Source organism: Drosophila eugracilis, unplaced genomic scaffold (genome assembly GCF_018153835.1).
Source record: "Drosophila eugracilis isolate 14026-0451.02 unplaced genomic scaffold, ASM1815383v1 contig_90, whole genome shotgun sequence".
Taxonomy (NCBI): domain Eukaryota; kingdom Metazoa; phylum Arthropoda; class Insecta; order Diptera; family Drosophilidae; genus Drosophila; species Drosophila eugracilis.
Window position 1 is genome coordinate 3,567,823 of NW_024573812.1, and position 26,519 is coordinate 3,594,341.

At 39.8% G+C, this 26,519-nt stretch overlaps 4 protein-coding genes across 4 annotated transcripts; 1 reads left to right on the forward strand and 3 right to left on the reverse strand.

Moving 5' to 3' along the window:
* Window positions 1-6,044: 6,044 nt before the first annotated feature.
* On the reverse strand, window positions 6,045-8,274 carry LOC108112094 (protein 5NUC). Its single transcript, XM_017221843.1, has 6 exons — window positions 8,078-8,274; window positions 7,875-8,016; window positions 7,566-7,822; window positions 7,234-7,510; window positions 6,872-7,175; window positions 6,045-6,811 (listed from the first exon to the last, which is right to left on the reverse strand). Exons 1-6 carry the CDS (start codon window positions 8,272-8,274, stop codon window positions 6,240-6,242), a joined length of 1,749 nt encoding a protein of 582 aa, XP_017077332.1. The 3' UTR covers window positions 6,045-6,239.
* Window positions 8,275-8,861: 587 nt separating this feature from the next.
* LOC108113373 (trifunctional nucleotide phosphoesterase protein YfkN) lies at window positions 8,862-16,759 on the reverse strand. Its single transcript, XM_017223941.2, has 14 exons — window positions 16,613-16,759; window positions 15,636-15,878; window positions 15,428-15,578; window positions 15,107-15,363; window positions 14,756-15,050; window positions 14,394-14,691; window positions 13,777-14,338; window positions 12,318-12,378; window positions 10,802-11,025; window positions 10,596-10,746; window positions 10,280-10,536; window positions 9,946-10,222; window positions 9,571-9,871; window positions 8,862-9,504 (listed from the first exon to the last, which is right to left on the reverse strand). Exons 2-14 carry the CDS (start codon window positions 15,869-15,871, stop codon window positions 8,957-8,959), a joined length of 3,618 nt encoding a protein of 1,205 aa, XP_017079430.2. The 5' UTR covers window positions 15,872-15,878; window positions 16,613-16,759; the 3' UTR covers window positions 8,862-8,956.
* Window positions 16,760-19,881: 3,122 nt separating this feature from the next.
* On the forward strand, window positions 19,882-20,829 carry LOC108112355 (myb-like protein I). Its single transcript, XM_017222183.1, has one exon. The coding sequence runs from the start codon at window positions 20,010-20,012 to the stop codon at window positions 20,553-20,555; it is 546 nt and encodes a 181-aa protein (XP_017077672.1). The 5' UTR covers window positions 19,882-20,009; the 3' UTR covers window positions 20,556-20,829.
* Window positions 20,830-21,120: 291 nt separating this feature from the next.
* On the reverse strand, window positions 21,121-26,327 carry LOC108113199 (KH domain-containing, RNA-binding, signal transduction-associated protein 1). The gene is given in 9 exon segments (XM_017223729.1): window positions 21,121-22,980; window positions 23,252-23,574; window positions 23,634-23,932; window positions 23,993-24,213; window positions 24,270-24,371; window positions 24,435-24,886; window positions 24,958-25,082; window positions 25,148-25,456; window positions 26,230-26,327. Coding segments are annotated over 8 exon segments (1,860 nt in total). The 5' UTR covers window positions 25,425-25,456; window positions 26,230-26,327; the 3' UTR covers window positions 21,121-22,919.
* Between the last annotated feature and the right edge of the window lie 192 nt (window positions 26,328-26,519).

A 26,519-nucleotide genomic window follows, 5' to 3' on the forward strand; every position in this document is an offset into this window, starting at 1 on the left:
GTGCCGAAAGCAGTTAGCTTAAGAAGGAAATTGCTGGCTGAAAACGGGAAAAGACCGTGGAAAAGAAAGAAGAAATAGTCGAATCGGACAGAATCAACTATTTGCTTATTTCATGGATGTGATTGGAAATTGGCCTCACTCTGTGTGAGCGTGTGTGTGTGCGTGCGTATGTGTGAGTTCTTCCTGTCTTTCATGGTGTTTGTGTGTGTGAGCCAAAGTCAGTGCTAGACAAAGAGCGCAATAAACCAAAGGCACACAAAAGCGGGCTCAAACCGAAATATTATTACACAAAGAGAAAAATTTAGGATTGAAAGGATTTTCGGAAATAAATTTTCAAATTTAATTTAAGCTAAAACTTTTTATATTTTACTTACGATATACCTAGAAGTATGTTATGATTTATATAAGATGTTTTATTTCGCATATTAAATGATTTTGCATAGCATACTTTCCGACACTTTTAAAGAGATTTAATGTCTAAGGTGATACCTTCGACCACCTCCCATCTTCTTTAAAAAATCTTAAAGTTTGTTCTTCCAAAAAATGAATTGTTTTTCAATTTTTACAACACTTTTTTCTCAGTGTCCACTCACACCTATAAACTCGACTGCACGTCGCCGTCATCATTCCAATGGGATTCGGAGCCGCGGTCGACTGCTCAGCTGACGTCGACGTCGACGGAGTCATCGCAGTCCATTGTTAGTTTTATTCTTTCTCCCACAACGACGCTTTGGTTTTGGGTTCTTTCTGCTGGTCTTTCTTCGCCTTCGCTACAGTCTTACCTGTAGGGCTCGCTGCACGTTCTTCAAAGACACCCCTCAGCCCCCTGCCCCCTGCCCCTCTGCCCACTAGCCGATCCCTTCTGCCAAACCATGAAAAACCCCCTGCCAGCCACTCTTCCCGAGCACTTCCATGAACCCAACGCAATGTGGTTCCATTTCCATTAATTTGGTACGCTATCGCGACGTAGAGTCGCCCGTGGAACTCGCCGCTTTCTGCGGTTTCAGTTGGCTCTTTTACTTATTTTTGCTGGAAGCGTGAAATGTAATAATGATCTTCTGCTTTGCATTTTGACAATTTTTCTCTTTCTGCGGGTGCCAGCCGCAAAACACGAACTTACACTCCTCCTTCTTTTTCCACCTCAGTCCACCGAAAAAATATGATAAATGTCTGCATGTGTAATTAAAGGCATCTTCTTGGCCTCTTTGGCTTCTGGCCTGTTGTTTTCTAATTAACGTTAGAACTGGGAGAAGGATAAATATTGGTTTAATGATTATTAATAACCGAAAGTTTTAAGTGGCTTAGAGAAAATTAGCCACCAATTAGTTACGTTGGTTTAGAGGACTTTACAAGGGGGAAGAAAGCATCTAATTTTTAGTTCTTATAACAATTTATGGTTTTATTAAAAATTTGTTAAATTATATATCTGTTGTAGGTAATATATCACTATTATTAGAAATATGTGTCAATATTTTCAAACTAAATCTTATGTACCTTTAAGATAAACTTCTCTCTGTGCTTAAATACCATCTAGGTACAGATAATTTATTCCAGCTTCAACAGCTCGTGGAGTACTCCCATCTCGCCTTTATCACTCATATTTAATTCTGGTTTAATTCTAGCTTAACCAATAGTTAATCCCATTGGACACATCGCCCGATCGACGGTTGCAGGGCTATAATTATGTACGCGTTCGGCTAAACATAATAATGGCCAAGTGATTAACAGTCATGGGAAATGAATTGCCCGGAATTTCCCAGTTGGACGGCGGAGGATGTGGAGTCTGCTGGTTCAATGGATTGTTGGGTTGGGTGGTTGGTTGGTTGGTGCAACTGCACCTAAAAACCTGCGTGCGTGCCCATTGCAATCGAAATTTTCTATCGCTAGTACAACGCACAGAGATTTTGGTAAGCCCTTGGTTTTGGTTGGCATTTGTTGTTTGAACTGCCGCAGGGTGGACGCCGACGTTGACGGCGACTGCGACAGCAACGCACAGTGGAGCTTAATGTGACCGACGCGGCTGCTAGTTGGACTCCTTGCAATCTGGATTTTCCACAAGGAGGAGGCGGTGGCAATGGCGGTGGCGAAGTGGGAGGGGCTGTGGCGGCTGTTGGATGGCCTTCGCCTTTAACAGCATTCATCCATCTATACCCGCGGCAGCCGCTGCTTCTTCTTAGCTTGATCTTCTGATCCTCACCATTTGTATTTGTGTGAGGAAGTGCACTGAAAAAAAGTTTAAAGGTTTTTCATAATTTCTATGGTTTTATTAGAAACATTGAACTTAAATGGACAAACCGAAAGATCACATAACAATGTAACTTAGTAAAGTTAAAGTTATTCTCCAAACTCCTAAGATTTTTTTTTTGTGTATGTGCTTGTTCCTGGCATCGTCGCTATCGTCTTCTTCTTCACCTAGCCACCTCCCTCTACTCTTCCTCTTCCTGCCCCACCTCCTGTTCCCATTTCATTGCTAGTTGCTGTTCTTGTTCCTGTTGCTTGTTTTTGGTCTAAAAATAAACTCGGCACCAGATTGAGGAATTTAATTCGCCTTTTGGTAGAAATCCTCGACTTTGGTTTTTGCCAACGGACTTTGGTTGCCTCTTTGGCTTTCCTCTTGTCGTCCTCGTCCTCTTTCTCTTCGCCCATCTCCTCTCCCTGCTATCCTAGGTGCGTGAGTTTGAGTGTGTGTGTGTGTGTGTGTGTGTTGCTCCTGTGTATCCACATCCATTTTAGCGTCAAGTTTAGCGATGATGCTGATGATGACGACATGGACATGGCATCTCGCTTAAGGAATACAGAACGAAAAATTGATATAAAATAGATCTGATTATTATAAGATATATTAAAGCCTATTTATGCTGGTTTTCCGTCACTAACAGAAATCATTTTCCACCACATTTTCTGCTCTTGTAACATAATTAACTATTTCAGTGGGAAAACAATCTGATTTTCTTTCTGTGTACATGAACAACAACAACTATAAAAGCAGAGTTGGAGCACTAATACACACTTTTTCCGCTTGGGATCAAAGGATTAATGTGAATCGAGTTTCGCGGCTTGAGAAATGACACTGAGATACTCTTTTGAGGCGGACATTGCACATTTCCACTTGCCTGCGTTCTAATTAGAATATCTTTCTGATCGGATAGCCAAAGTGGTAATGCCTGTGGCTGTGTATGTGTGTGTCCTTGGCGGTATGAAGGTCATCAGCATTTGCATCGCAGGTCACACAGAACACACACACCGTGCCAACTGTCGTGAGGGCCAAGCCCACAAAATCACAGGAACATGACCAGCAAACCGATCAGGACCGATCCGATCCGATCCTAGACCATCCCATCGTAACCCATCCGATCCGATCCATTCATGCATAAATTCATGTCCGAATCTGACTCCCCCCTTTCGACTGCCATGAGTCATGTGCATTTATAATAAACTTATTAAAATATTCACAAATGAATGCCAGGTTTTCAATAAATGTTTTCCAGGTCTTTCGTTTGCAAAGTTATAGAGAAGATCGAGCATATAAGACTGAGATGACCCCATGAAGTCAAGAAAATATTAGAGATTTTACAAAAAACCGTAGTTTTTTTTAATGACACTAACTTGATGAGGTAGCTAACACCTTTGCATTTTTATATATTGTCGGTAAAGTATTCAATTTTACAATTTCTACTTTTCTCAAATAGACAAATCGATTGCTCTTCTTCTATGGCATTCAAATCACTATTTGGACCAAAGGAAAACAGAAAACAAGGTAACCCAATGATCTTCGCAATGATCCTCCCACCTCTTAAGAATCGCAATTGGCCTGCTTCGTTCGATTCTTGCCCGTTCGCCTTGACCATAACCATATCAACGGTAAATAACTTCGATCACAAAGCAATGAAGCTGAAACGAAACGAGAAACGAAACCAAATGAGCATTTGCCGGAGGATGGGGATTTGGCTGAGGATGAGGATGAGATGGCTAACTGGCAATCAAAGTGGTAAAGCTTGAATTGGGGACACAGAAGAAGAAAGAGTCCATGGAGGAGTAGCAGCTCTTCCTTCGGCTGTTGCTTCACGTCATTTCAGATTCCATGTCAAAAGGTGAAGCCAATTCAACGTTTCTGGCGAACTGGGCAACAAAATCACGACCGGCACAACAACCAACCAGGAATAACCAGGCAACAATGGCAACCTAACCGCATCAACACGAAAATCACATCTCGGGATGGGGACTTCGGTGCGGGGTCTTTGGATGATTTCAACTAATTTGTGAGTCGCGCAACTCATTGACCCATGCATGATCTGCTTCCAGTTCCAACACACACACACACCAATTCCCATGTCTCAATTCGATATAGACCAGATGCCAGATGCCAGATACCAGGGATTGCTGGTAATGCCCGAACAAATGGCGCGCGATCTTCTATTCTCATGTCGCTAATACGGCCATTAGACCTAAACGGTTAGAACTAAAAGGGGAGGAGGTAGAGTTGGAGGAGTACGAGAACTAAGCAGGAAACCAAGAAGCATTCTTAATGAAGGGAATCAAATAGAAATGAAAGAAAGACGGAAGTAGACTTTTATGTGCAGACACATAGCCCGGCCAAAGATTATAGCCAAGTTAGAACGGACAGTGTGGGGTTCATTTGCGAAATTGAAATGCCACTGCCAACCTTCATGCGGGTGTGGATGTGGATGTGAATGTGACTCTGGATACGGATGAGGATGGTGTGAGTTGGGGTATGGGTTAAAGTGTGGGTGTGGGTATGGGCGGGTTCAAGAACCTCTCTGAGCCATGACTAACCGAATGACTGATAGCTGAGTACGAGGTGCCGACTGTAGCGTGTTCTGCCTCGCAGAAGAAGTGCCCGATTCTGCACTTGACCGATGTCCGAGCCCAAGACGCGGTTTACGGGGCCACATAATTACATGCCAGCACCCGCTGACCCGCCCTCTTTTTCCCACCCTTCTCCCTTATTCATTCACCGAGAGAAATTCAAACTATAGAATGATTACTATCATGTAAAATCTACCTCTTTCATTATGGGTGAAAGTTGTATACGAAAATTGTACTCTAGCTTAACTTGCCAGGAAAAACTACACCCACTTCTAACCAATAGTAATATTTATTATGTAATATAGTCCAGATCTAGGACTAATAATTTAAAAATATTTTCCCTCTGTGCACGCAATTCACTGGCCAAATGCCGACAGTAGATTGTGTTTGTGTCGCCTACGATCGAGTTGAGCTTGAATGTGGATGCGGATGTGGATGCAATGTGTGTGCATATCCATGATGTGTATGTGCTTCTCACGACAGCAGAACTCTGGAGCTGGAGTTGCTGCCGGAGATGGAGATGGAGCTGCATCTAAAGCTGGAACACGCCGCCAGTAGCAGACATTGGGGCCAAAGTCAACGCCAAAGCCAATGGATGGATCCCGAGGAGAATCGAGGGGTAACTGCGATGCAGGGGCGGCCAACACGAGCTTGATGACTATTATGTGGGCAGAGGTCGGCGGGGTCGGTGCGCCATGAACTTCTCATGAAAAGCCTAACCATGGGGAATTTAATAGTGCTTAGCACCAGCAGAAGACACCCGAGAACGAGACCAAAGCCGCCAGCTATAAAGACAGAGACGGAAGCCCGGACAAACGACCCAAGACCAAGCCACAGATACAGATACATTTGCCGATTGGTAGCCTTCATTTGGCAGTCAATTATGGCCAGCCACAGAAGTGGAGTCATGCTGGTAGCACCTGGCATTATGAATATGCCCGAGACACTCACTGATCAGTCAAAGTCAGAAATGCTGTTAGCAGAGAGCACGATATGTCTTTAGAAACCTAAAAGCTTACATTTGTTTATAAATTTGGATTATAAATAAATCGAATTGTATTTCTTAGAACAAGTTCTAAGGATTTGGGTTAAAATCATTACCATCATAGCTGTTAAATCTGATGAAACTGTTAAAAGAATCTGTTAGCTTTACCTTTATATTTTGTTTTCCAAATTATAATAAAACGATGCTGAGACTATTAAACTTAGTCTAGGCTTGATAATATATATTTATAATCTGATTTTAGACATGTTTGTTTATATAGGAAAGGTCACTGCTCACACTTCAACTAATCGCTGATCTCAGTTCTAAGCGGTTGCGCAACGGACAAAAACAGAAAGCGAATTCTAATGATAATGATGCCCCATGGAGACGCAGATCGTTTTCTTTTCCCATTTCGCAGACTCGACTCTTAAACGAGAATAAAGTGACAAAAGTACAAAAAGCTAACTAACAAAAAGCGTTCAAACGACAACAAGTTGGAAGCCAAGTTGGTTTCACGCATCTCCCGTGCAGATTGTCGGTCCTCCCGTTCCGGGTAAATGATCTTGTGCTCCTTGAGATACCGTATAACTGCATCGCGATCGAGAATGGTAAGATTCGCAACTTCCGGATGTTTTCGATCGATGAAATTGTAGCCCTCACCGCCGTTCAACAGAAACGAGGTGAGTACTACACCATAATACTTCTGGCTCACGACGGGCTCATAGTGGGGAATCTGGCAGGCGGAGCACAGGGCTTTAAGATCACTAATCCTTTCACCCTTAGGCTGGCTGTAGTTGAACTTCAGACGAAGTCCTGAAACCTGAAGAAAGGCACCAGACATCCGTTTGCTCCGCATGTGGGCAGAGTGTTCCAAGGCTTTTATCAATTGATTACCACTAATCCTGGTATAGAACATAGCGTGGCTAAAGGGAAGTACAGTCACCACATCGGCCTCTGTGATGACACCCGTTTCCCCGGGATCAATGGAGGCTCTAATGGCTGTGAAATAATACTTTAAAATATTTACATATATAGTCAAACTTAAACTGAATCACTCACCGCCAGCATTAATGAGACCAATAGGAGCATCGGTCCAAGTTCTTCGTAGGGACAAGGCTTCCATTACTCGATTATAAACAAAGCTGTCCGCTATAAAGTTACCAAAATTACACTCGCCAAAACCGCAGCTTCTTCTATCGCCATTCAGATAAACCGAAGTTGTCCCAACCACATTGCGCTCCATATCGTCGATGACCTGACGATATTGTTGAAGATAATTTTGAACATCTTTTCTTGGCTTAAAGCTATTATCTAGTAAAATAGGGCTGCCCTTGAAAGTCAGCAGGTTCCCATTATTGTCAAACTGAAAAATTAAAGACAAATTAAAACTAAATGAGAAACTGGCGTTTGGAAGATCCTACTTCTAGCGATAGTTTTCCCAGATATTTGGTATAGGCATAGGCCTGGACAACAGGCACCTTTCTGCCATCCGGCTTTATCACTATAGTCGGATAGGGACCCTCCGGAATATCCGTGCTCGGAGCCTTTCCGGAATATAGAAAAGTGTGTGACTGACCACCCACTACGACGTCGACGTCCGGACAACGCTTGGCTATATCCATATCCTTATCATAGCCCGAATGTCCCAGAGCAATGATTATATTGATTCCTTTATCAATAAGTTTCTTTGTTTCTTTACTAAAATAGGAATTTTAGGATTAAGGATTATTATAATATAATTCAAATATAATACTTAATGGCGGGGACCTCCTGTTTGTAAACCAGATTATTGGGCTGAGTACGCTGCTTGGTATCCGTCCTTATATAACCCACGATGCCAATCTTATGATTACCCTTTGTAACAACCGTGGAGGAAACTAAATGTTTATGACTTGCAAGTCTGGGTTCCCCCTTCAAGTTTACATTGCTGGTGACCACTGGAAACTTAATAATATCCAAAAAATCGGCAAAGGCCCCCGCTCCATCGTCAAGCTCGTGAACTCCAAGGGTCTATTGAAGATTCATTATCTTAAAAACTTGAAATTATCTTAATAACTTTTACCATGGCATCAGGCGCCAACAAATTTAGCATTTCTGCCACCATTTTGCCTCGATAAACTGAAAACCAGGGAGTTCCTTGGAAGGAATCGCCACCATTTAAATAGAGAACTGGGTCATTTGCAGTATTCCTGGTAGTGTTAACCCTAAAATTGGATGTTATCATTTGGATCCTTTGTTAAAGAAACACATCTTAAGAAAACTTACACTGTAGCCACCCTTCCAAATCCTCCGAAACATAAGCCCATCACATCATCATTACCTTTACATTTTCCACCTTTACCGGAAATGGGATCGAACCAGGAGTGCATATCATTGGTGTGCAGTATGGTAAGCCTTAAGCCACAGATCCAGTCCACAAATGTCACGATCACCAAGAAGGCAACTGTTGTAACTTTAAACATTTTTGGTAAAGCTCAAAAAATATATACAAAACTGAATGAAAAACAATAGAAAACTTAGATCTAGGGTCTTAGAATTCAAAAAAGTAGGATAGAATCATTTATTTTTTTAATTTTATGTTATGTTATATGAGAACTAAGTAAAAGTTATAATAATTATTTAAATCTTAACGGCATATCTTATTTACTCTTCCTTGGTCACACCGAAGACCATTGCTTTTCGATAAATAGTTATCGGTTGGCCGCTAATGATAAATGTATTTAAAAATAAAAGCGGACCCTTTATTGTCGGTGCTAGTCTCGGTTCGTTTTGTATCTCCTTATTACAGCCATATTTATATTTTAAAATGTATATATATAAGTATATATATTCAATATGCCTAGCAGCCACTTTGTAACTAAAGTAGTTATTTTATGCCATGCCTAAAACTATGCACCACTATATATAATTTAAATATCTTTGAAATGTTAAGAAAACAATGTCCATCATTGTCGACCGTAACTATTTATATATTCCTTTTCCAAAAATGCGTTTTTTTTTAAGATTCTGGTTTCTTGTAAAAACAAATTAGTTTTTCTAACACCTCGAATTTAATCAAAAAATTTAAATTTTTATTGCAAAGGACTACTGTTAAGGAATCATAGTATAAACGCGTAAACTAAGGTAGGTTGTAAAGATTTAATTCTAATTGAATATATTCATCAAGAGGGAAGTAATAACGATCAGGGCTACTGAGCCCATAAGTCCACCAGCCGAATTTATGAAAATAATACGACCCTCGATATCGGGATAAACATACTGCCGTTGCCTAAGATATTGGGACACCGCCTCCTTATCGTTATTTTGCAGACGCTGCGGCTTATATGCTGGATCCCTAAATGTATGTCCATCTCCACCATCCAACAAGAACTCTCCCAGAACAACATTGTAGGTAGCTGTATCATTCAGATCACCATAGGTGGGCACTAGACAAGCACCACATCGAACCTTAACAGAGACCACGCGCTGACCCTCAGGTTTCTTAGGATTAAACACCACTTGGATGCCAGACACCTGCAGAAAACCACCGTCCGAATCCTTGCCCCTCAAGGCAGCTCCGTGTTCCAAAGCTCGGCGGAGAGTTTTTCCTGACATCGGCGTCATATAGAGATTATTACTCCAGGGCAGTACGGAAAGGATATCGCTGTCGGTGATGGAGCCATCTGATCGCTTTTCAATAGAACTACGGATGCCTGAAAAACATATAAAATAACAAAATTAACATGTACTCAATACAGACAATATAAGCTTGCACTTACCTCCTCCCTGCATTATAGAAATGGGAGCATCGGTCCAGAAATCGCCGCCTTGCTCCTCCATAAGGCGACTGTACACCATCGCATCGGTTATCAGATTGCCAAGGTTGCATTCCGCTGCCCGGCAAACCTCCTTGCGACCCTCCAGATAAACCTTCGAGTGTCCGACGACTGCCTTCTCCAGTCTAGTGACATTCGGGCGATAGACCTCCAGCAGATCCAGGAGATCCTGCTCCTGAGACACTGAAGCATTGAGCAGGATAGGAGCACCATCCCACTTAATAAGGTTACCTTCGGCATCAAACTGAAAAATTAAATGAAAATGAAATATTTAACTAGTTTTGAAAATGAAATCACACTGTTTCTAAGATAATATACCTGCACATGAAGTTTTCCCAAATATTTGGTATATGCATAGGCCTGCACCACCGGAACCTCCTTGCCGCTCTTTTGCTTGACCAACGTCGGATAGGGACCATCTATGTGTTCCGAATCCGGCTGGGCACCATTGTAGAGGAATGTGTTCGTATGGCCACCAATCACTAGATCCACCTCCGGACAGTTCTTTGCTATTTCCTGATCCTTTGCATAACCAGAGTGACCTAGAGCGATGATGATTTTGATGCCCTGCGCCTTCAATTTCTTGGCCTCAGCACTGGTTAATATGAATTCGAGATTAGGTTAAGGTAACAAAGATGATTAATTCACTCACTTGATGGACTCAACTTCCTCGTTAAACTCCACATCCATATTGAGGGTAAGTTTTTTCGTGTCCGGAGTGAGATAACCAATGACTCCGATCTTAGTGCCATTAGCCTCTAGAACGGTAGAATTGGCCAAGTGCTTGGTGGCCTTAAGTTGGGGAACCTTGCTAAGATCCAGATTACTTGCCAAAACAGGGAAGTTGACCTCGTTGAGAAATGGTATCAGACCCTCTACCCTCTCATCAAACTCGTGATTACCCAGGGACTACAAATAACGGTATATGTTGGTTATTCTTTCTAAAAAAAAAGTTCCAATATACTTACTATGGCATCTGGTTCCAATTTGTTGAGGAAAGCACTGGCAATTTTGTCCTTAAAGATAGTAAACCAAGCTGTGCCTGTGTAGGTGTCACCAGCATTTAAGTACAATACGGAAGTTCCACCCTCCTTCGCCTCCTTGCGATACTTTCGAACTCTGAAAAAGGCTTGCTTATGGGTTTGGAACTCATGATCTAGAAATCGCAACTCACTCATAAGCCACCCTGGCGAAACCTCCATAGCATCTATTGGTATGTGCATCTTCTGGAGAACATGTGCCACTATTCACACTCGTCTGTTCAAATCGGGCATGCATATCATTATTGTGCAGGATGATAAACTCCGTGGCCACTTTGGGATTAGTTAATATAGGATTGGCTTGAGTCCAGTGAATCAGGAGAATCACTAAGATCCCAGTGAACCGGCACGACTCCATCTTTAATCCAATTGGGAATGATAGTTGAGATTTTCATTAGTGCCAAGCGAATAGGTTATAGCCCAATCCATAAACACCTTATAAATGATACGCTTCTATCTTTATGGGCCCTTATATAGCTTTAATGACTTTACGATAGAAATTACAAAGTTTGGCAGACAGCTCTGTTAAGTACTTGAACTTTGCTGAAATTAATTTACACTCTTTGAAAAATTAGTTTAATATTTGCCTTGATACAGAACCCACTCTCTAAACATTCAGTAGAAAGAACAATTAGTATTTTCAAGTGGTAAACAGAACTGCATGTTTGGTTCCTAGTTTTCCCCTAACAGCAGACTATTTGCAAATGGTACTCTATATAGAGGAGTATATATGTATTTGTATGATAAACATATATTGTTTACTCACTCCTGGTCGAGAATAAAAAATTATCTATCTGAAAGCGTCAAAACAGAATTCAAAACAGAAACAAGTGCGAAAACAACAATACAATTAAGTGAACCTTTGTGTCGCTCCACATAACCAGATATTAAACCTAATTAATTTGCTTATAAAGCAAAAATATCACTTGAGGCGTGAGTGCTTGGGTCATCCACGCGAAAAAACCCCCCGCAGTGAGCGATACAATCTTTCGCACAGATCATTAAAGATCCGCAGAAAAGCAAATTCAATTTTGAAATACTCTTTCATGCAGCCTTGGAATACCTGCATGTGCAATAGTTTCGGAAAAACGGAACACCCAGAAAGCCAAAAAGGAAAACAAATATAGCTAATCGCATAATTCATTTGCCTTTCTCTGTAATAATTTCACACCCAAGTATATTTACACAAAACTGATAAATTTGCCAATATTAAATGCCAGAAGGTAGGGAAAGGAATGATTTCAACACCAGCAGATATTTATTACTTAACTAAACTGGAAATTATGAAAAAACACTCCTTAACGATGATAAAAGTAAAAGCTAATTTTGTATGTATTCGGTCAAAGGTACCGGTTAAGGAAGTTTGCTTCAACAATAACGTTACGCGAATTACAGAAATGTTGCATTTATGGAACTAAAATCAGTTACACATTAATATCAATTTGCACTGGGAAAACCACTCAATAATTTTCCGTCTCTAAAGTATAATTAAAAACCACATTTTACTGGTGTTGCCCTGCTTCTGTTACCAAACGTAAAAGTTAATTGAATTCTGCATTTCATTCTACAAAAATCACGATCAGTTTCCCTTTTGTTTCACCGTTGAAAATATATATATACAACCTTTGCCACCAAAGTCTATAATCGCACTGACTTCTCCTCGCTTTTTGCGGTCGTAGTTGCCGGCGCCGTCGCATGTTCTGCTGCAGCGCTGTTTATATTATTATTATAAATTATTTTTATATCACATTTATTCGCCGGCACTTGGGAGCATGTGCGATGGCATGAGTATCATTTTTAAGAATTAACCGGCAAAACAGCATCTCAACTGCAGGTGAGATTCTCTTCTGCTCGCTCTCTCTTTCTCTGAAGTTACGTATACGCTTACGTTACGTATACGTAATGCCTGGCTGGCGGCTGTCGGCTATTATGTTATTATTTGCAAATAATTAATCAAATCAAAAATTGAGCAGGCGGCAGATGTAGTCAGTTATTTTTTTCTCTTTTCTTTTAATTTTTAAATAATCAATTAAGACTTCCGAAGTGATTTTTATTTTGATAAATTAATAATTTGTAAACATAACATTGTAATGAAAAAAAGTTTATTAGATATAAAAGTTGTAAATATATTATAAAGAGCCATTTAAACCGTGTTGAGTTGGAAGTTTTCTTTCTGCTTAACGAAAGATCAAAGCACTTGTTCTCAAATTCCGTACGCAAATTAAAAAATAAATCAGCCATGGCCAACAGCTAATTATAAATGAACACTTGCACTGGAATGGAGATGAGAAATGTGTTCCAAATTTAGACTCAGAATGCTAGTGCATTATTCCCTGATACTGAGGTTACTAATTAGTTTTTAAGAAAATATATAGTTCCCTTATTAAAATCTGAAAGCAATTTATACATTTTATAGATTCCAAAAATGTAAAGTAAGAAATAGCCAAACTATGTAGGCATTTTGTTTAAGCTAAAATTTAAAATTTCCAGGAAAACATATTTAATATGAAAAATTGTTGGAGTGTTGCAAAATCGAAATACTTCAATCCTGTATCATATAATTTTAGAATAGAATAGAAATTTAAAAGTTTTAAAAGTCAATAATGCGCATTCTTCCTAATATGGTTTTCGATAAGTTCGAAAACTGTAATTGAAGTAACATAATAAGAAAATAATTCAAGAACGTTAATTAATGGTTTTATTATATTAGCAATATACACATATACATAACATTTTCTTTAATATTTTTGATAACATTTAAGTTACAATAACCAAAGAAGCTACCTAATAAAAACTTGTCTTTTTAAATACATTTTTTAGTTTACGTTTTTTGTTGTTCAATCAATAAACGAAAAATGGCAAAAATCTATTAATTTTAATAATACAAATAAAAACAAATGATTTCTAATTTTCACAACATTTATTTGCTAATCTGTTTATGTTCAGCGAAACATATATTATTGTAATTTAAGGCCATCTAAAAAACAGACTTCGCTAGCTGAAAATTAAACTAACTTTAAGGGCAAAAATGCAATCTCCTGTAAAAATAGTCACATACTTTTGGCTATGAAATTATTGAAGTAATACGGTTGCAAAAAGAAAAACCCACTAGAAGAATCTAGTTAACAGGGAAGAGACCAGGAGCAGCGTGACGGAAGCCACAATACCGGACGCCGAGCCGGTATCAGTCTTCTCATGGATCACAATCCTCTCTTCGATCTCAGGATAGACGAAATGGCGCTGCTTCAGGTACTCCATCGTGGCATTGAGATCGTTTCGGCCGAGATCTTCACTATAGGGATCCGATTCCTCGACCAGATCATAGCCATCGCCGCCTTCCAGCAGGAACTGTGGAACGATCACGAAGTAAAAGGCCGTCTCATTGATGCTTTTGTACGTGGGAACAGAGCAATTGGAGCACAGAGCTTGAGCGGAAACCACCCGTTTGCCCTGCTCGTTGTTGTAGTTGTACTCCACACGCAATCCGGACATCTGCAGGAATCCACCGTTCGAGTCCTGCAACCTTACAGCAGCTGAATGCTCCAAGGCTGCCAGAAGGGTCGTTCCCAAAATCTTGGTTATAAACAGATTATTCTCGAAAGGAAGAACTGTCAGCAAAGTGGCTCCATTGATGGCTCCATCGGCTTGCTTTTCAACGGAGGCTCGAATTCCTAAAGGATTTTATCAGTATCTTTTGATCTTTCTAATCAAGCTAATTGAACCCACCTCCTCCCTGCATAAAGGCAATCGGTGCATCCGTCCAGAATTCTCCACCCTTGTTCTCCGTGACACGGGAATAGATCATGGCATCTGTTATCATGTTTCCAAGGTTGCACTCCCTCAATCGACATATGTTGCCGCCCTCGAGGAACACCTTGGTGTAGCCCAAGATCGTTTTCTCCAACTCCTCTAGTTGGGGGCGGTATTCCTCTAGCAAATCAAGGAGATCCTGTTCCTGATCCACAGAGGCATTAAGCAGGATGGGAGCACCATCAAACTCAATCAGATTGCCCTCGGCATCGAACTGGGAATTTACAAAAATATAGATTAGTGGAAAGTTATACAAAATTTACTATTAAGTTAGTTACCTGAACATGGATCTTGCCCAGATACTTTGTATAAGCATAAGCCTGGACAACTGGAACTTTTTTGCCACTAGCCTGGACCACTGTGGTGGGATAAGGACCTCGGACAGCCTCCGGGTCGGAGTCCGTGGGATCAGCCACCGGTTGATTGGCATCCAAGAATGTGTGAGAGTGACCACCAATAACGATATCAACCTCCGGACAGTTCAAAGCTATTTCCTGATCCTTTTGGTAGCCAGAGTGGCCCAAGGCGATGATGATATTGATGCCCTGAGCTTTCAGTCTCTCAGCCTCAGCACTAAGAGATATAAACAATAAAAACCAAGCTCTTAAGTAATTCTTGAGTCTACCCACTTAATGGAAACGATCTCCTCCTCGTACTCCACTTTGTTACGGAATGCCAGCACCTTGGTATCAGGTGTGAGATAACCAATCACACCAATCTTCACGCCATTCGTTTCCAGGATCGTGGAGTTGGCTAGCTGTTTGGCAGCGGCCATTTCGGGTACATCGGTAAGGTTCAGATTACAGGCCAAAACAGGGAACTCCACGGCATTGAGGAAGGGCACCAGACCCTCAACATTCTGGTCGAACTCATGGTTACCCAGGGACTATAAGGAATAGTAAATATGATTTATAAAGTACAAAAAGAGTTAAGCCCAACTCTATTCTTACAATAGCATCCGGTGATAGCTTGTTAAGAAAAGCACTGGCGATCTTGTCCTTGTAGACGGTAAACCAAGCTGTTCCGGTGTAGGTGTCACCTGCATTCAGATAGAACACAGGGGTTCCGCCCTCCTGCGCCTCCTTGCGATATTTGCGAACTCTAAATTAAAGATATTTATTCGATTTATATATAATTAAGTTAATAGATGGCACTCACTCATAGGCTACCCTGGCGAATCCTCCGTAGCACTGATTCGTGTTGGCATCCTCCTGGGAGCAGGTGCCACTGGTCACACTCGTCTGCTCAAATCGGGCGTGCATGTCGTTATTATGTAGGATAATGAACTCGGTGGCCACATCCGCACGGGGAACAATGGGATTCGGCTGGACTGGATGGATCATTAGTGCCAGAAGGCAGCATGATCCGATAAAGATACTCCAGGCAGACATCATTTTGGGACTAGAATATTAAATATCATCACTGATAAGTTATCACAGACAAAGAGATGAGATTAATGGCAAAATCATAATAAACACTGATTCTTTTTTTCGCCAGTAGTTTTTGGCAGACATTTCCCTATATTATATATTTGTTGTGGGCGGGCAGTTATGATGTTTTTATAACAAAGCAATAAAGCTTTTATATAAATTTATAAGAAAATACCTTTATGAAGCACTCGAGAAGGTACTTGAGATTATATCAACTAATTTAACATCTAATGGCGATGTATTATAAAAAAGTAGTAGAAAAAAGGTAGTTGTTGTAAACCTGATTTTCTGCTTGGTCGGTTGAAGGTCCTTTCGCACCTAATCAGCTATCACTACTAAAAGTCAAATATTTATCAATCACGAGCGGGGAGAAATCGCAATTTAGTTTAGTTTATTGGGTGCTTTAAATCTAATCGCCGCTTATCACACTGCGTGTGCGAAAACACACAAATCCCCAGCCCATTCAACTCGACTTGTGCCATAGCTATAGCCACTTCCACTTCGCTCCGTTAACTGGTTTTCCAATTGAACTCGGAAACGAGCTCGACATTGGCCCAAAAGCTTTCTTGGCTCAAAAGCCCTCAAAACAGAGTCAAAGCATTGAAAAAACTCTGCTACTTTCGGATCGACGACGATGAACACCGAAAAACCGATGGACTTTGGAAAGCCAATCAACGAATTAACAGACCACTGATCGCTACTTACATGCACTCGTCGCACGGTCCGCGGGCCAACTGACCAACCCACCGAAATTGGCTGAGAGTCCGAGAACCGTTATAACCGAAAACCTAAAACCGAATACCAAAAAAGGTAGACCGAAATTTACTGACTCGCGAAGCGGACTGATTACGATAAGGCCTCGTATTTGCGGCTCAGAGCGGGTTAACGTCACATTACGATTCTGCTGATGCTCTTTTTGCAATTTTCCCCAGTTTTATATAGTGGGGAGCCATCAGAAGCGGACTTATCGTGCAATAATCGGCAGTTATAGAACAGATAATGGTGAATCGGCTATATCTACCTGAATCATCGTAGCTCAGACAGAGGCAGGTACTTAGCAAAACAGTTGCCCAAACACAACGCGACATTCCCACGCCAAAGTATGAGTTGTACTAAAAAAAAAGTGAACTCTCGATGGGTTGAAGTTAATGAAGAAAATATTTAACTCTACTTTGGTTTTAAACTACCTATTTTTCTATGCTGACTTAGAAGATATATTATATATCTACCTATCTATCTACAGAAGCCTTCAGTTTAGCATCTTTTTGTGAACAGATGTAACACTCTCTCTGTCTACAGCTCATAAAGCTAGTCACTCTATATATAAAAACCGAAAACTCTTTCATAACAGTTTATCCAATGCTTAGAGGGCTCACTGTAAAATTTTATTGCTGCAGATACTGTTGCTGCCTCAGCCAAGTAACCCGATCTTTTGTTATTAATTTCTCAAAAATTCCAAACAAGTGTCTTCTGCGAACTTGAGGCAAATTCCATTGATAACAATGAGGCCTGGTTGTTCGATTGATTTATGGCCACCAAAAAGGAAGGAAAAGATAATATTCAAAAGATGATGTTGCCTTGGTTTTTTGCCTTTTTTTTAGTAAATTACTTATTTCCAGTTCCCAGCGAATTTCCGTTGTCAAATGAAATGATCACAATTGTTCTGAGGATCTTGGGGAAAAAAAGCCACCGAACACCCCCAATTATACGCCGGCACTTGTCGCGTGATTTTCAAACTGTTCAATCATATATAATGGCACTATATGCTATATACCCACAGACCCATACACACACACACATGCAACAGCTGCGGCTGCGAATGATGTATTTACTGAGTGTAGTCGGACCAATACTTCAAACGAAAGGTACAACTTTCCTGCTCGCGTTGTCGCCTAAAAATATATCTTAAAAGATCCAACTAAAATACAACACACAATTGAGTTTTTTTCGAAAATAAATAGTGGATGCTTAGGGCAGAAGTTGAGCTGAAAATGAAATGGAGGCCGCAAACCAACACGCAATATTACACAATGTCAAGTGTGCGATAATAACGAGATAAAAATAATATATGATTCAATTATGATATGCCCTTTACCATATTGCTTATCAACACGTTATTTGTTCGCTGCGTCTGCCAAAGGAGAGATACAATACAAATATTCAATCAGCCATATCAAAAGTTCACAGGCATCGGAGGCGTGATTATTTAAATGCCTTCCCCAAATTCATTAACAGCAATATGCTAAGATAGTGTCAAAATTAAGAGCCCCAAATCAATCTAATAATGCTCAATTTCCTTGGCCATAAATAAAAATTGATTGCTATCAATAAGTCAGTTGGTTAAGACAAGGCCTTTGTCAATTATTGCGTCATTTTAGTTTTGGCGATTTTAAATCCTCTCCCTTCTTTAAGAAACTCATTGTTAAGCTATTACAATGATAACATAATAGTAGACTAGCCATTAAGCCAGACGAAAATTTAGTTAGTTTTCAAATTTGCGAGCAGCTATTAAATCGATTAGCATGTGTTCCACTCACCTTTCGTCGATTTACAACCTGTAATAACGCCGATAAGCTTTGGTTCTCCATGCCAACAGAAGTCAAGTTTATTTTATTCATACTTAATAGGTTTTCAGCTGAAGGAAAACCTTTAAATTTCCATGACAACGTTTTTTTGTGACAAAAGAACTTTCCAGAAATTTCTCGCAGTGCATATAGGTGTGCACTTATCATTGCAATGGCAGGTCAAACTAACTCGCAGGGGAAGCGCCGATCGAAGAGATGAATGTGAAGCGTGCCAGCTGCAAATGCTTATTATGGTTGGTCATACCAGAATCGGAAATCCCCTGCACACACGTTGAAAAGTGAAACTGAAAAATAGGAATAGAAATATCTCTCGGTCAATGTGGTTTTTTATTACCTCTACTAAAATCCTAGAATTCCTTTCAAATATTTACCTAAAAAATATTACCTGCATAAATAAATATGACTAAGAATATTGTCTATCCATTTATTATACAAATGGTTTAGAAAACTCCTTATTTTGTAATAATTTATAATAAACAGAAAACTATATGAATACACATATAGTAATATTAATTAAGTACCTAAACTAAATCACTAATTTTATAAATGCGTCAGCACCGCACAATTTTTTACCAAGAAAAGCAATTTAAGCAATTATATCGGTCATCGTTCGCTAAAACCAGATCCAAATGATTAACACATTTTAAATTGACTTGCTTTTGAAACCAGATTTTATCATATGATTAAACTGTAACAATGTTCTATTAGTTTTGGAAGCAATCAAATGCCTATGGTCTGAATTATATATAAATGCTCATTAAAGTATAAAGTAAGCTTCTAAGTATTAAAGACCAAGAGCCTTATAATGTAATTTTTAGTTATTTAATTTCAAATAAAATATTTAAGCTCACAATGAAATAGAAATGTTTTGGAAAATCCTAAAGGTAAGCCATTACTTAATCCTTTTTTTTTAATCAACCCTTTTTATGCCTTATCGTTTTTGCTTTAACACCCTACAGAAAAGGACATGAACAGGGCACCTACTTATCGACTATGCCGCATCGAATGGAAACAGCCACGGGACAACAACAACGGGAAGGTCGGAAAGGACGAGCAGGGGCGCGGCTGTGATCCAGGGGGATGGGGTGCAGAACGGAGGAAGGGAGGATATTCGGAGCGCGGCTGCTGCAGCCGGAGAGAGAGACATCGCCAGCTGAGGGTTGCAATATCCTGCTGCTGCTGCTGCCGCTGCCGTTGTTTTGCCTTTTAGCCTGTAGCCTGTAGCCAGTATCCTGTTGCCCCTCCCGCTTCAGCTGCCGCAACTCAAACAGCTGCAACAATTTTTTTCCTTGCCGTTGGATTGTTGTTTTTAATTTCCTTGGCGCGGCACATCCCCTAATGCTACTATCTCTGGTTCCTGACACAATTTGGGGTTGGAGTTGCCAGTTGGTCGCCGGGGTGCAGTTGGTCGCAGCTCAGTCGTGGCGATCGCCAGGTGAACGAAGGTTGTGTCGCGCAGACAACAATTTTGAAAACGAAAAGATTGCAACTGAATTTTTGGAGATCATTTTCTAACCATGTCGGGAAAACTGATCATGAAACGCAAACGTGCCAGCCAGGAAGAGCAGCAGCAACATCAGCAGCTGCAGCCGGGACAGGAGCAACATGTTCAGCCACAGGAGCAGCAACATTTACAGCAGCCGGATGAAGCAGCTCCGGAGAAACGCCATCGTCCTCTAACTCCACCCGCGGAAGAGCCAGGACAGGATTACGCGTCCCCGCCAGATGCCCCTAACCGTATCCTTCTGGAAGCCCTGCAAAAGATAATGGAGTTGCAGGCGGAATTGGATGCTTTTGAGCATGATCTAGATGAACGGGATGGTGCGGCAGCAGAAGCTGAAGAGGAAGATGTCGAAGAGAGTGCGGAGGATGCGGAGGTTGCTGCTCGATTTGCACCACCCACCCCAGCCGAAAGGAGTCAGGCAGAGGCACTGGGTTTCGCCATGTGCGCCAGGGAAACGCTGCTCTTCCTTCAGAGCGAGGGAATACCCACGGAATCGCCGCTTTATCAGACTCTTCTTGGGAAATTGGTTGGCCAAAGCGATGGGCTCTTGCAAGCTTAATAACCAACCTTGGAGGGCAGAAGCTCCTCCGCATTCTAGTCACTTTGCTGCGATCTCATTGCAAGTAAAACCAGAGAGGTAGAGAGAGAGAGAATCCAAGGGTTGAGCATTTTCTAGGGGTGGAAATAGTGCCACCCAGGAATCTGCGTAATCCTAAGCTGTTTACTCTAGTCAACTATTGTGAAGCAATATAAAAAACATAAGAAACAACGAAATAAATTAATAATTAATATTAAAGAAAAAAGAATATTGTTTTATTAATTGTTAGATTGCCATATACCACAGACAGATCCCTTTACAATTTTCGTTTTCAGCTAAAAATAAAAACAAAAACAATACATTTTTTCAATTTTCGATACATTTTAAATATATTTATTTATTCATTTATTTATTACTTGTGTTATTTGATTTTACATATAATAATTAATGAGAATAACTCAATCGCAATATATTATTTCTTTGAATTCATTTTTGTAGGTATATAATATAAGTGTATATATTCTTATTGTTGTTAGGGCGGGGGTGTTTTTGTTGTTCGGTTATTTCATTAACTTGTTATCATAAATTATCTTGGGGCTCGGGAAGTGCCCTAAAGTAGCATTTGTTATAATTTCATATTTAGTTATCTGTATAATTTGTAACAACAATAATTATTTGTAATAAATGGTTTGTAATTCCTTTGTATTATCTGTATTACTGATATTCCATTAAAACTAGATTTTAATTGTTTTCAACAATTTAACGTTTCACATGGTTGTAAGTAAATGTTTCTTAAGGTTTTCTTTTTGGACAAGATATCATGTTTATTCTTATTCGAGTAAGATGTTTATTCCTTTCCTTTACGTAAGTTATCAACTTTATTCGCTCGAAATATTAAATAAGTTTACGTATAAAAAATGATAATATCTATAAATTGGCATTTCAATTGGTAATTTCAGACCTGGAAGGGATCTACTAATCGCTCCGATCACCTTCCTACATACATTTGGCACACTTTCTTGGTTCTACTTAAGCTCTAAAAACGAATTCTCTTTAATTTAGAAGCTAATTTAAGTAATTAAACAGAAAACGAAATCTTGAGCTTGGCAACTGATAAATTTGTCGATTATAGAGTTATATATTTAGTTTACTTTTGTTAGTTTAGTATATAATTTATGGAGACAGCTGGACAAAGCAACCGACTCATTGTCGAACAATTGCGGAAACGAAAAGTAACTGAGGTAAACAGATCCCTTAGTTGAATGCTTTGTCCGGCGTCATGGGTTAAATAGGGTTAAGTACATTGAATTACATTGTTATTACGTTAATTTTAGTTTGAGTTACATTGTCGCTTTAGTTATAACTTTGTATTTGTGTATAAGTAAATCGAGTATTTGTTATTCTTACATTCGCTTTTAAGTATTCTCTTTACTCAGTTATTGTTTTCGTATCTGGTGTTTTTTTTAATAAAGTAATCATTTGCAGCACTATCCACTTATGGACATTGATTCACAATAAACTTGTATATATTTTTGTAATTTGTTTGTTAGTTATTTGTAGATCTTTTTAGTATTCGATATATTTACTTTGAATGCTCGAGTATTAGATAGTTCTTGTTAAGGTTAATCTGTTACTTTTCGTGTCAACATGTGGGTTAGTCGATCTCTGTTAATTATGTAAATATTAGAATTTGTAAGTGTATATATATATAATATATTCTTTTATCTGTATCATTAGTTTTGTTAAATATATGCATATATAAATAAAATTATGGTTTAAATGTGCCCTCTGTATTAATTATTATTATATATTCTATTAAGTTAATTAATCTCATAGATTTTGTCTCGACCGGCCGGAACTCGGCCCCTTCTGTCCCTATACATAGCTTTGTCTTGCTGTATCAATTGGATTCGATCTGTAACTATATGCGCCAGACTATCCCAGCCCAACTTTGAGCTGAGCCGTATTCTTAACTACTGATTCTCATCGACCGATTACAGCACCCACTAATCGTTCAGGCTCTTTGAATATCTTTAAGATGGTTTTGTAAATAGAGATAAAAAACCGGACACAGTTTCTTGTGTGTTTTTGCTTTTTATGTTTTTTTTTTAGCCAACGCGAAAGTAATGTTTCGATTTGTTGATCCAGCCTCATCTTCATTAAACGTCAATCCTTGCACGCAAAAATATATGTATAAATATATTTGTTATGTATATGTTTTTGTATGTGGTATATATCGTAAAGTTCATTTTGTCCATTTTGTAAATACTCCTCCTACGCCTTCCTCTAATCTTATGAACTCAAGTGTACAAAGTTTCTGTGATGTTGATGTTGATGTTGTTTTCGATTTGCTTGTTCTGGTTGTAGTTGTTGTATCTGTTGGGTTCAGAAAAACTGCACGGGCAAGAACGGAAATGTGCCAATATGTAGCGAAGGATTAGCAGGTCTGTAAGAGAATGTTAATTTGGATTTAGAGAGACGTTCTTGTCTTTGGTTTGCGGTGTATGATCTTGAGGGTATCTTTGGGGTTTCTGGATCAATGCAAATCAATATGGAAGCTTTAAATGATAAGCGGAAAGGTATAGGTAAAAAGCAAGCTGTCGGATTCACATTAATGCCGGATATTAATTTGCATTGTCCAGAGAAAAAATTTGTTGTGGGTTGTGTGCAAGGACGAAGGATTTATCTTTCACGTTCGTTAATATCGCATTCAATACCTTACTAATAGCATATTGGGCACTGAAGCGGTTGTGGTGTTGTTGTTATTGTTGTGGTTTTTACTGCCTAATGTGTGATTGTTGCTGTTGTTGCTGCTGTTGGCACTTTTTTGACCATCCATTGGTCCAACTCGATAGGAGGATAGAAATGAAACGTCGTTGGAGTTTTTATCACCAATTTGGTGAAAGTTGCTATTGCAATTATTGTTGTTACTGGTGTTATTGTTACTGCTAATGCGGTTGTTATTGCTGCTGTTGTTGTTGTGGGCTGATAACTGCGGTGGGATATTTGGTTGCGACTGCTGAATTTGTTGCTGATTTAGCTGAAAGATAGTAAGTATTATTATTACGATTCCGCCAATTTATCAGTCATAATACTCACCTTGGAACTGCCATTAGAATTGTAGTAGTAGTTGGGATTAATGTTCTTGCCATTTTGGCACTCACTTGCTCCGTGATTGGGCAAAAAGTTGTTGCTGCTATTGGGTTGGGATTTTATGGTCAGATTTTGTGTGGTTGCCGCTGGATTAGTGGCTCGACCTCCGCTGGCACTGCTGTGGTCCAGCAAATTTCACCTGTTAACATGACTGCGATTGTGGTTTGAACTAAGGCCAGATCCGCCGATGGCATTTGATTGAGAGCCACCGCCGGTTCCTAGGCCTCCACCTCCACCGCCGCCAGCTAATAATATATCCAAACCTTATCAGTCTCTTTATAGACATAATTATTTCATTATCTCACCTGAATAACCGGGAGAATGCTGATAGTATTCTCGTCTTCCATAATCCGGCTCGTAGTCTGAGCTTTCGTAGTGTCCACCACGTCCGCCGCCACCGCTAATTCCGCCAACTCCACCCAGGATGTTGGCCGGAGGTCCATGGGGTCCATGACCGTGACTGCCATAGGAGTAACTATCGTAAGATTGATGCGGATCATAGCCAATGCCGTCGTCATAACCGCGGCTACAAAATATATATCTCAGATTAAAGCTTTTTCAACTTATATTTAAGAGACCTACCCATACGTTTCATCCATGGCAGTCCTAGCCTTTTCCAATATGGACATAACTTTCTGCTTGGGAGCAAGCACATTTTTACTGAATGAGGACTGCTGAGAGCCTCTGAAAAATAATAACAAAACTTATAAGTCGAATTCCAAAACATCATAATATATAGAATCTCACCTATAACTATGATGAGGTGTGTTTTTGGCCCCTCCAATTGGGTTAATAGAGCCTCCACCCATTGAATTGTTACCTCCCTGCATGTGGGACGTCTTCTTATAGCCACTTTTAGCATTATCGTTGTCATTTAAGCTAGTACTATCCATCAACTCTCGCAGCTGCTCCTGCCGGATGATGTCGTTACTGTCGGGTATCAGATACTTTCTCAGCTCGGCCATGGCGTAGGCAATTCGTGCATATGCTTCGGCGGGTGGTGCTATTGTGGATATCTCCACATGCAGGTCGCTGTTGAGGTGAGCATACTTTGGATCTTTAGAGCTGCGAAGTTCCTCCTCCTTGACGCGATCGCGCATAGAGTTGCGACCCAGGACGGTCATCTTGCAAAGCGTCTCCTCTTGCAGGCGACGAAGTGAGTTTCCCTTGGGCCCCAGCAGTTTGCCCACGAAATTGAACTGGAAAGTACGAGTTTACATTTAATAATGAAACTTAAACAGAAGATAAACCTATCGAATCTCAAACTCACCTTAGGATGTTCTCTAATGGGAACTAGAACACGTTGTGAGATGCGTAGGGGCTTCTCTCTATAGATATCCGCGTATTTTTGCTCTCTGGAAGGAATCCTTCCTGTGGTCTGGACTTTTTCGATTTCTAAAATGACAAAATCAATTTTTATTTAAACTAGATTGCATGGAAATCAATATGACTTTACTTACCGCCCTCTATCAATTTCTCGGCAATGGGAAACTTTCTGTCCATACGATTTCGCTCTGCCATACAATCGCGTATGTACTCATTGGCCTTCTCATTTATCTGGACACTGCCACCGGGGTCTCCGCCATGATGAACATGGTCGTGGGCGGAACTGTCGCCGTTGTGGGCGCCACCTGGTGCTCCAATAGAACCACCAGATTTGCGAGGCTTGCCGCTAAAGTCGTTGTCATCGTCGTTAAAGGCGGAAAAATCACCGTTGCCGTCGTACTTCTCTGTCATTATTTCCTTGCCCGTGTCCCCGGAGCTGCGGTCTTCATGAAAGGAAATGAAATATATATATATAATTCTTTCAATTATATTTTTCAGAATCTGGACAGATCGAGGTTTTTTAGCTCATATTTTTAATTTATAAGAAAAAAAAATAAATTTAACCTTTTAGAAAGGTTTTTATAAAATAATATATCTTTCAGGAACAATAGAAAATTATATATACATATACACTTATATGTAGGTTAAATGAAAACTATGTTAAGAAAATGTAAATCCTGCACAGTGGAAGATATTACGATTTTATGTGCACTTTTAAAATATTTAAATGCACTTATTTATTGAAATCAAATGGGCGGCTAAACACCAATAACGCTTTTACAAATACACCCTCGCACCACACACACACGCAGACACTGGCACATGCATTGGGCAAAAACAACCACCGTGCAAAATTGAGCGAATGCGAAAATCAAATTGTTGCCGTAGTTCACACACAAAAGCTTCGGGTAAACAGAACCGGTAAAAACGATGTTATCCTTTCAGATTCTGAAATAACAAATATCGCGCTTGGATTGGTAATTTTCCACTGTGCCTTCTGGGTGTCCAACTGGTGCCCCCGCCCGTGTCCCTCAACCCATGATGCACTTTCACTTTTCAGTGGGACGCATTTTTTCACCTAATTTTTTCTGTATTTGCAAATTGCATCGAGCGTTCTCTGTTGATTATGTTGCTTTGTTGGAAATTGCTTTTTCCCCAAATATTTAACACCACAAAATACACGTTAAGTTTGCAGTAAATATATAACGTTAATTACCACTTTTAATAGGCGCTTTGGAATATTGCTTCTAATTTAAAAGGTTGCGAAAAACTGCAATTGAATTCGCGAAAAAAAACAATACTATAAGTGTGACCGTGAGTCAAAAGCTCAAAAAAGCACTATGCGCGAAAATTTTTCGTTCGTTGGCGGGTAATACAGTGAGCACTGCATTATACAATTTGAAAATTATTATTTCTTTTTCTTTTGCTATTTTATTTTTGATAAAGTTTGTATAAGTATCAGTAACAAATTTTTTCTTACATGGTTTAAACAAATTATTTAACGTG

Excerpts from the sequence above, each read along its gene's own strand:
- LOC108113373 (XM_017223941.2), bottom strand. The coding sequence starts at position 15,871 with ATGATGTCTGCCTGGAGTATCTTTATCGGATCATGCTGCCTTCTGGCA. Across the intron at positions 14,339-14,393 it reads TGCCTTTATGCAGGGAGGAG|GAATTCGAGCCTCCGTTGAA; the intron begins GTGGGTTCAATT and ends AAAATCCTTTAG. Across the intron at positions 11,026-12,317 it reads CAAAAAGCGAGGAGAAGTCA|ATGGAGTCGTGCCGGTTCAC; the intron begins GTGCGATTATAG and ends ATTGGATTAAAG.
- LOC108112094 (XM_017221843.1), bottom strand. The coding sequence starts at position 8,274 with ATGTTTAAAGTTACAACAGTTGCCTTCTTGGTGATCGTGACATTTGTG. Across the intron at positions 7,511-7,565 it reads CAGGAGGTCCCCGCCATTAA|TAAAGAAACAAAGAAACTTA; the intron begins GTATTATATTTG and ends TTCCTATTTTAG. Across the intron at positions 7,176-7,233 it reads TGGGAAAACTATCGCTAGAA|TTTGACAATAATGGGAACCT; the intron begins GTAGGATCTTCC and ends TTAATTTTTCAG.
- LOC108112355 (XM_017222183.1), top strand. The coding sequence starts at position 20,010 with ATGTCGGGAAAACTGATCATGAAACGCAAACGTGCCAGCCAGGAAGAG.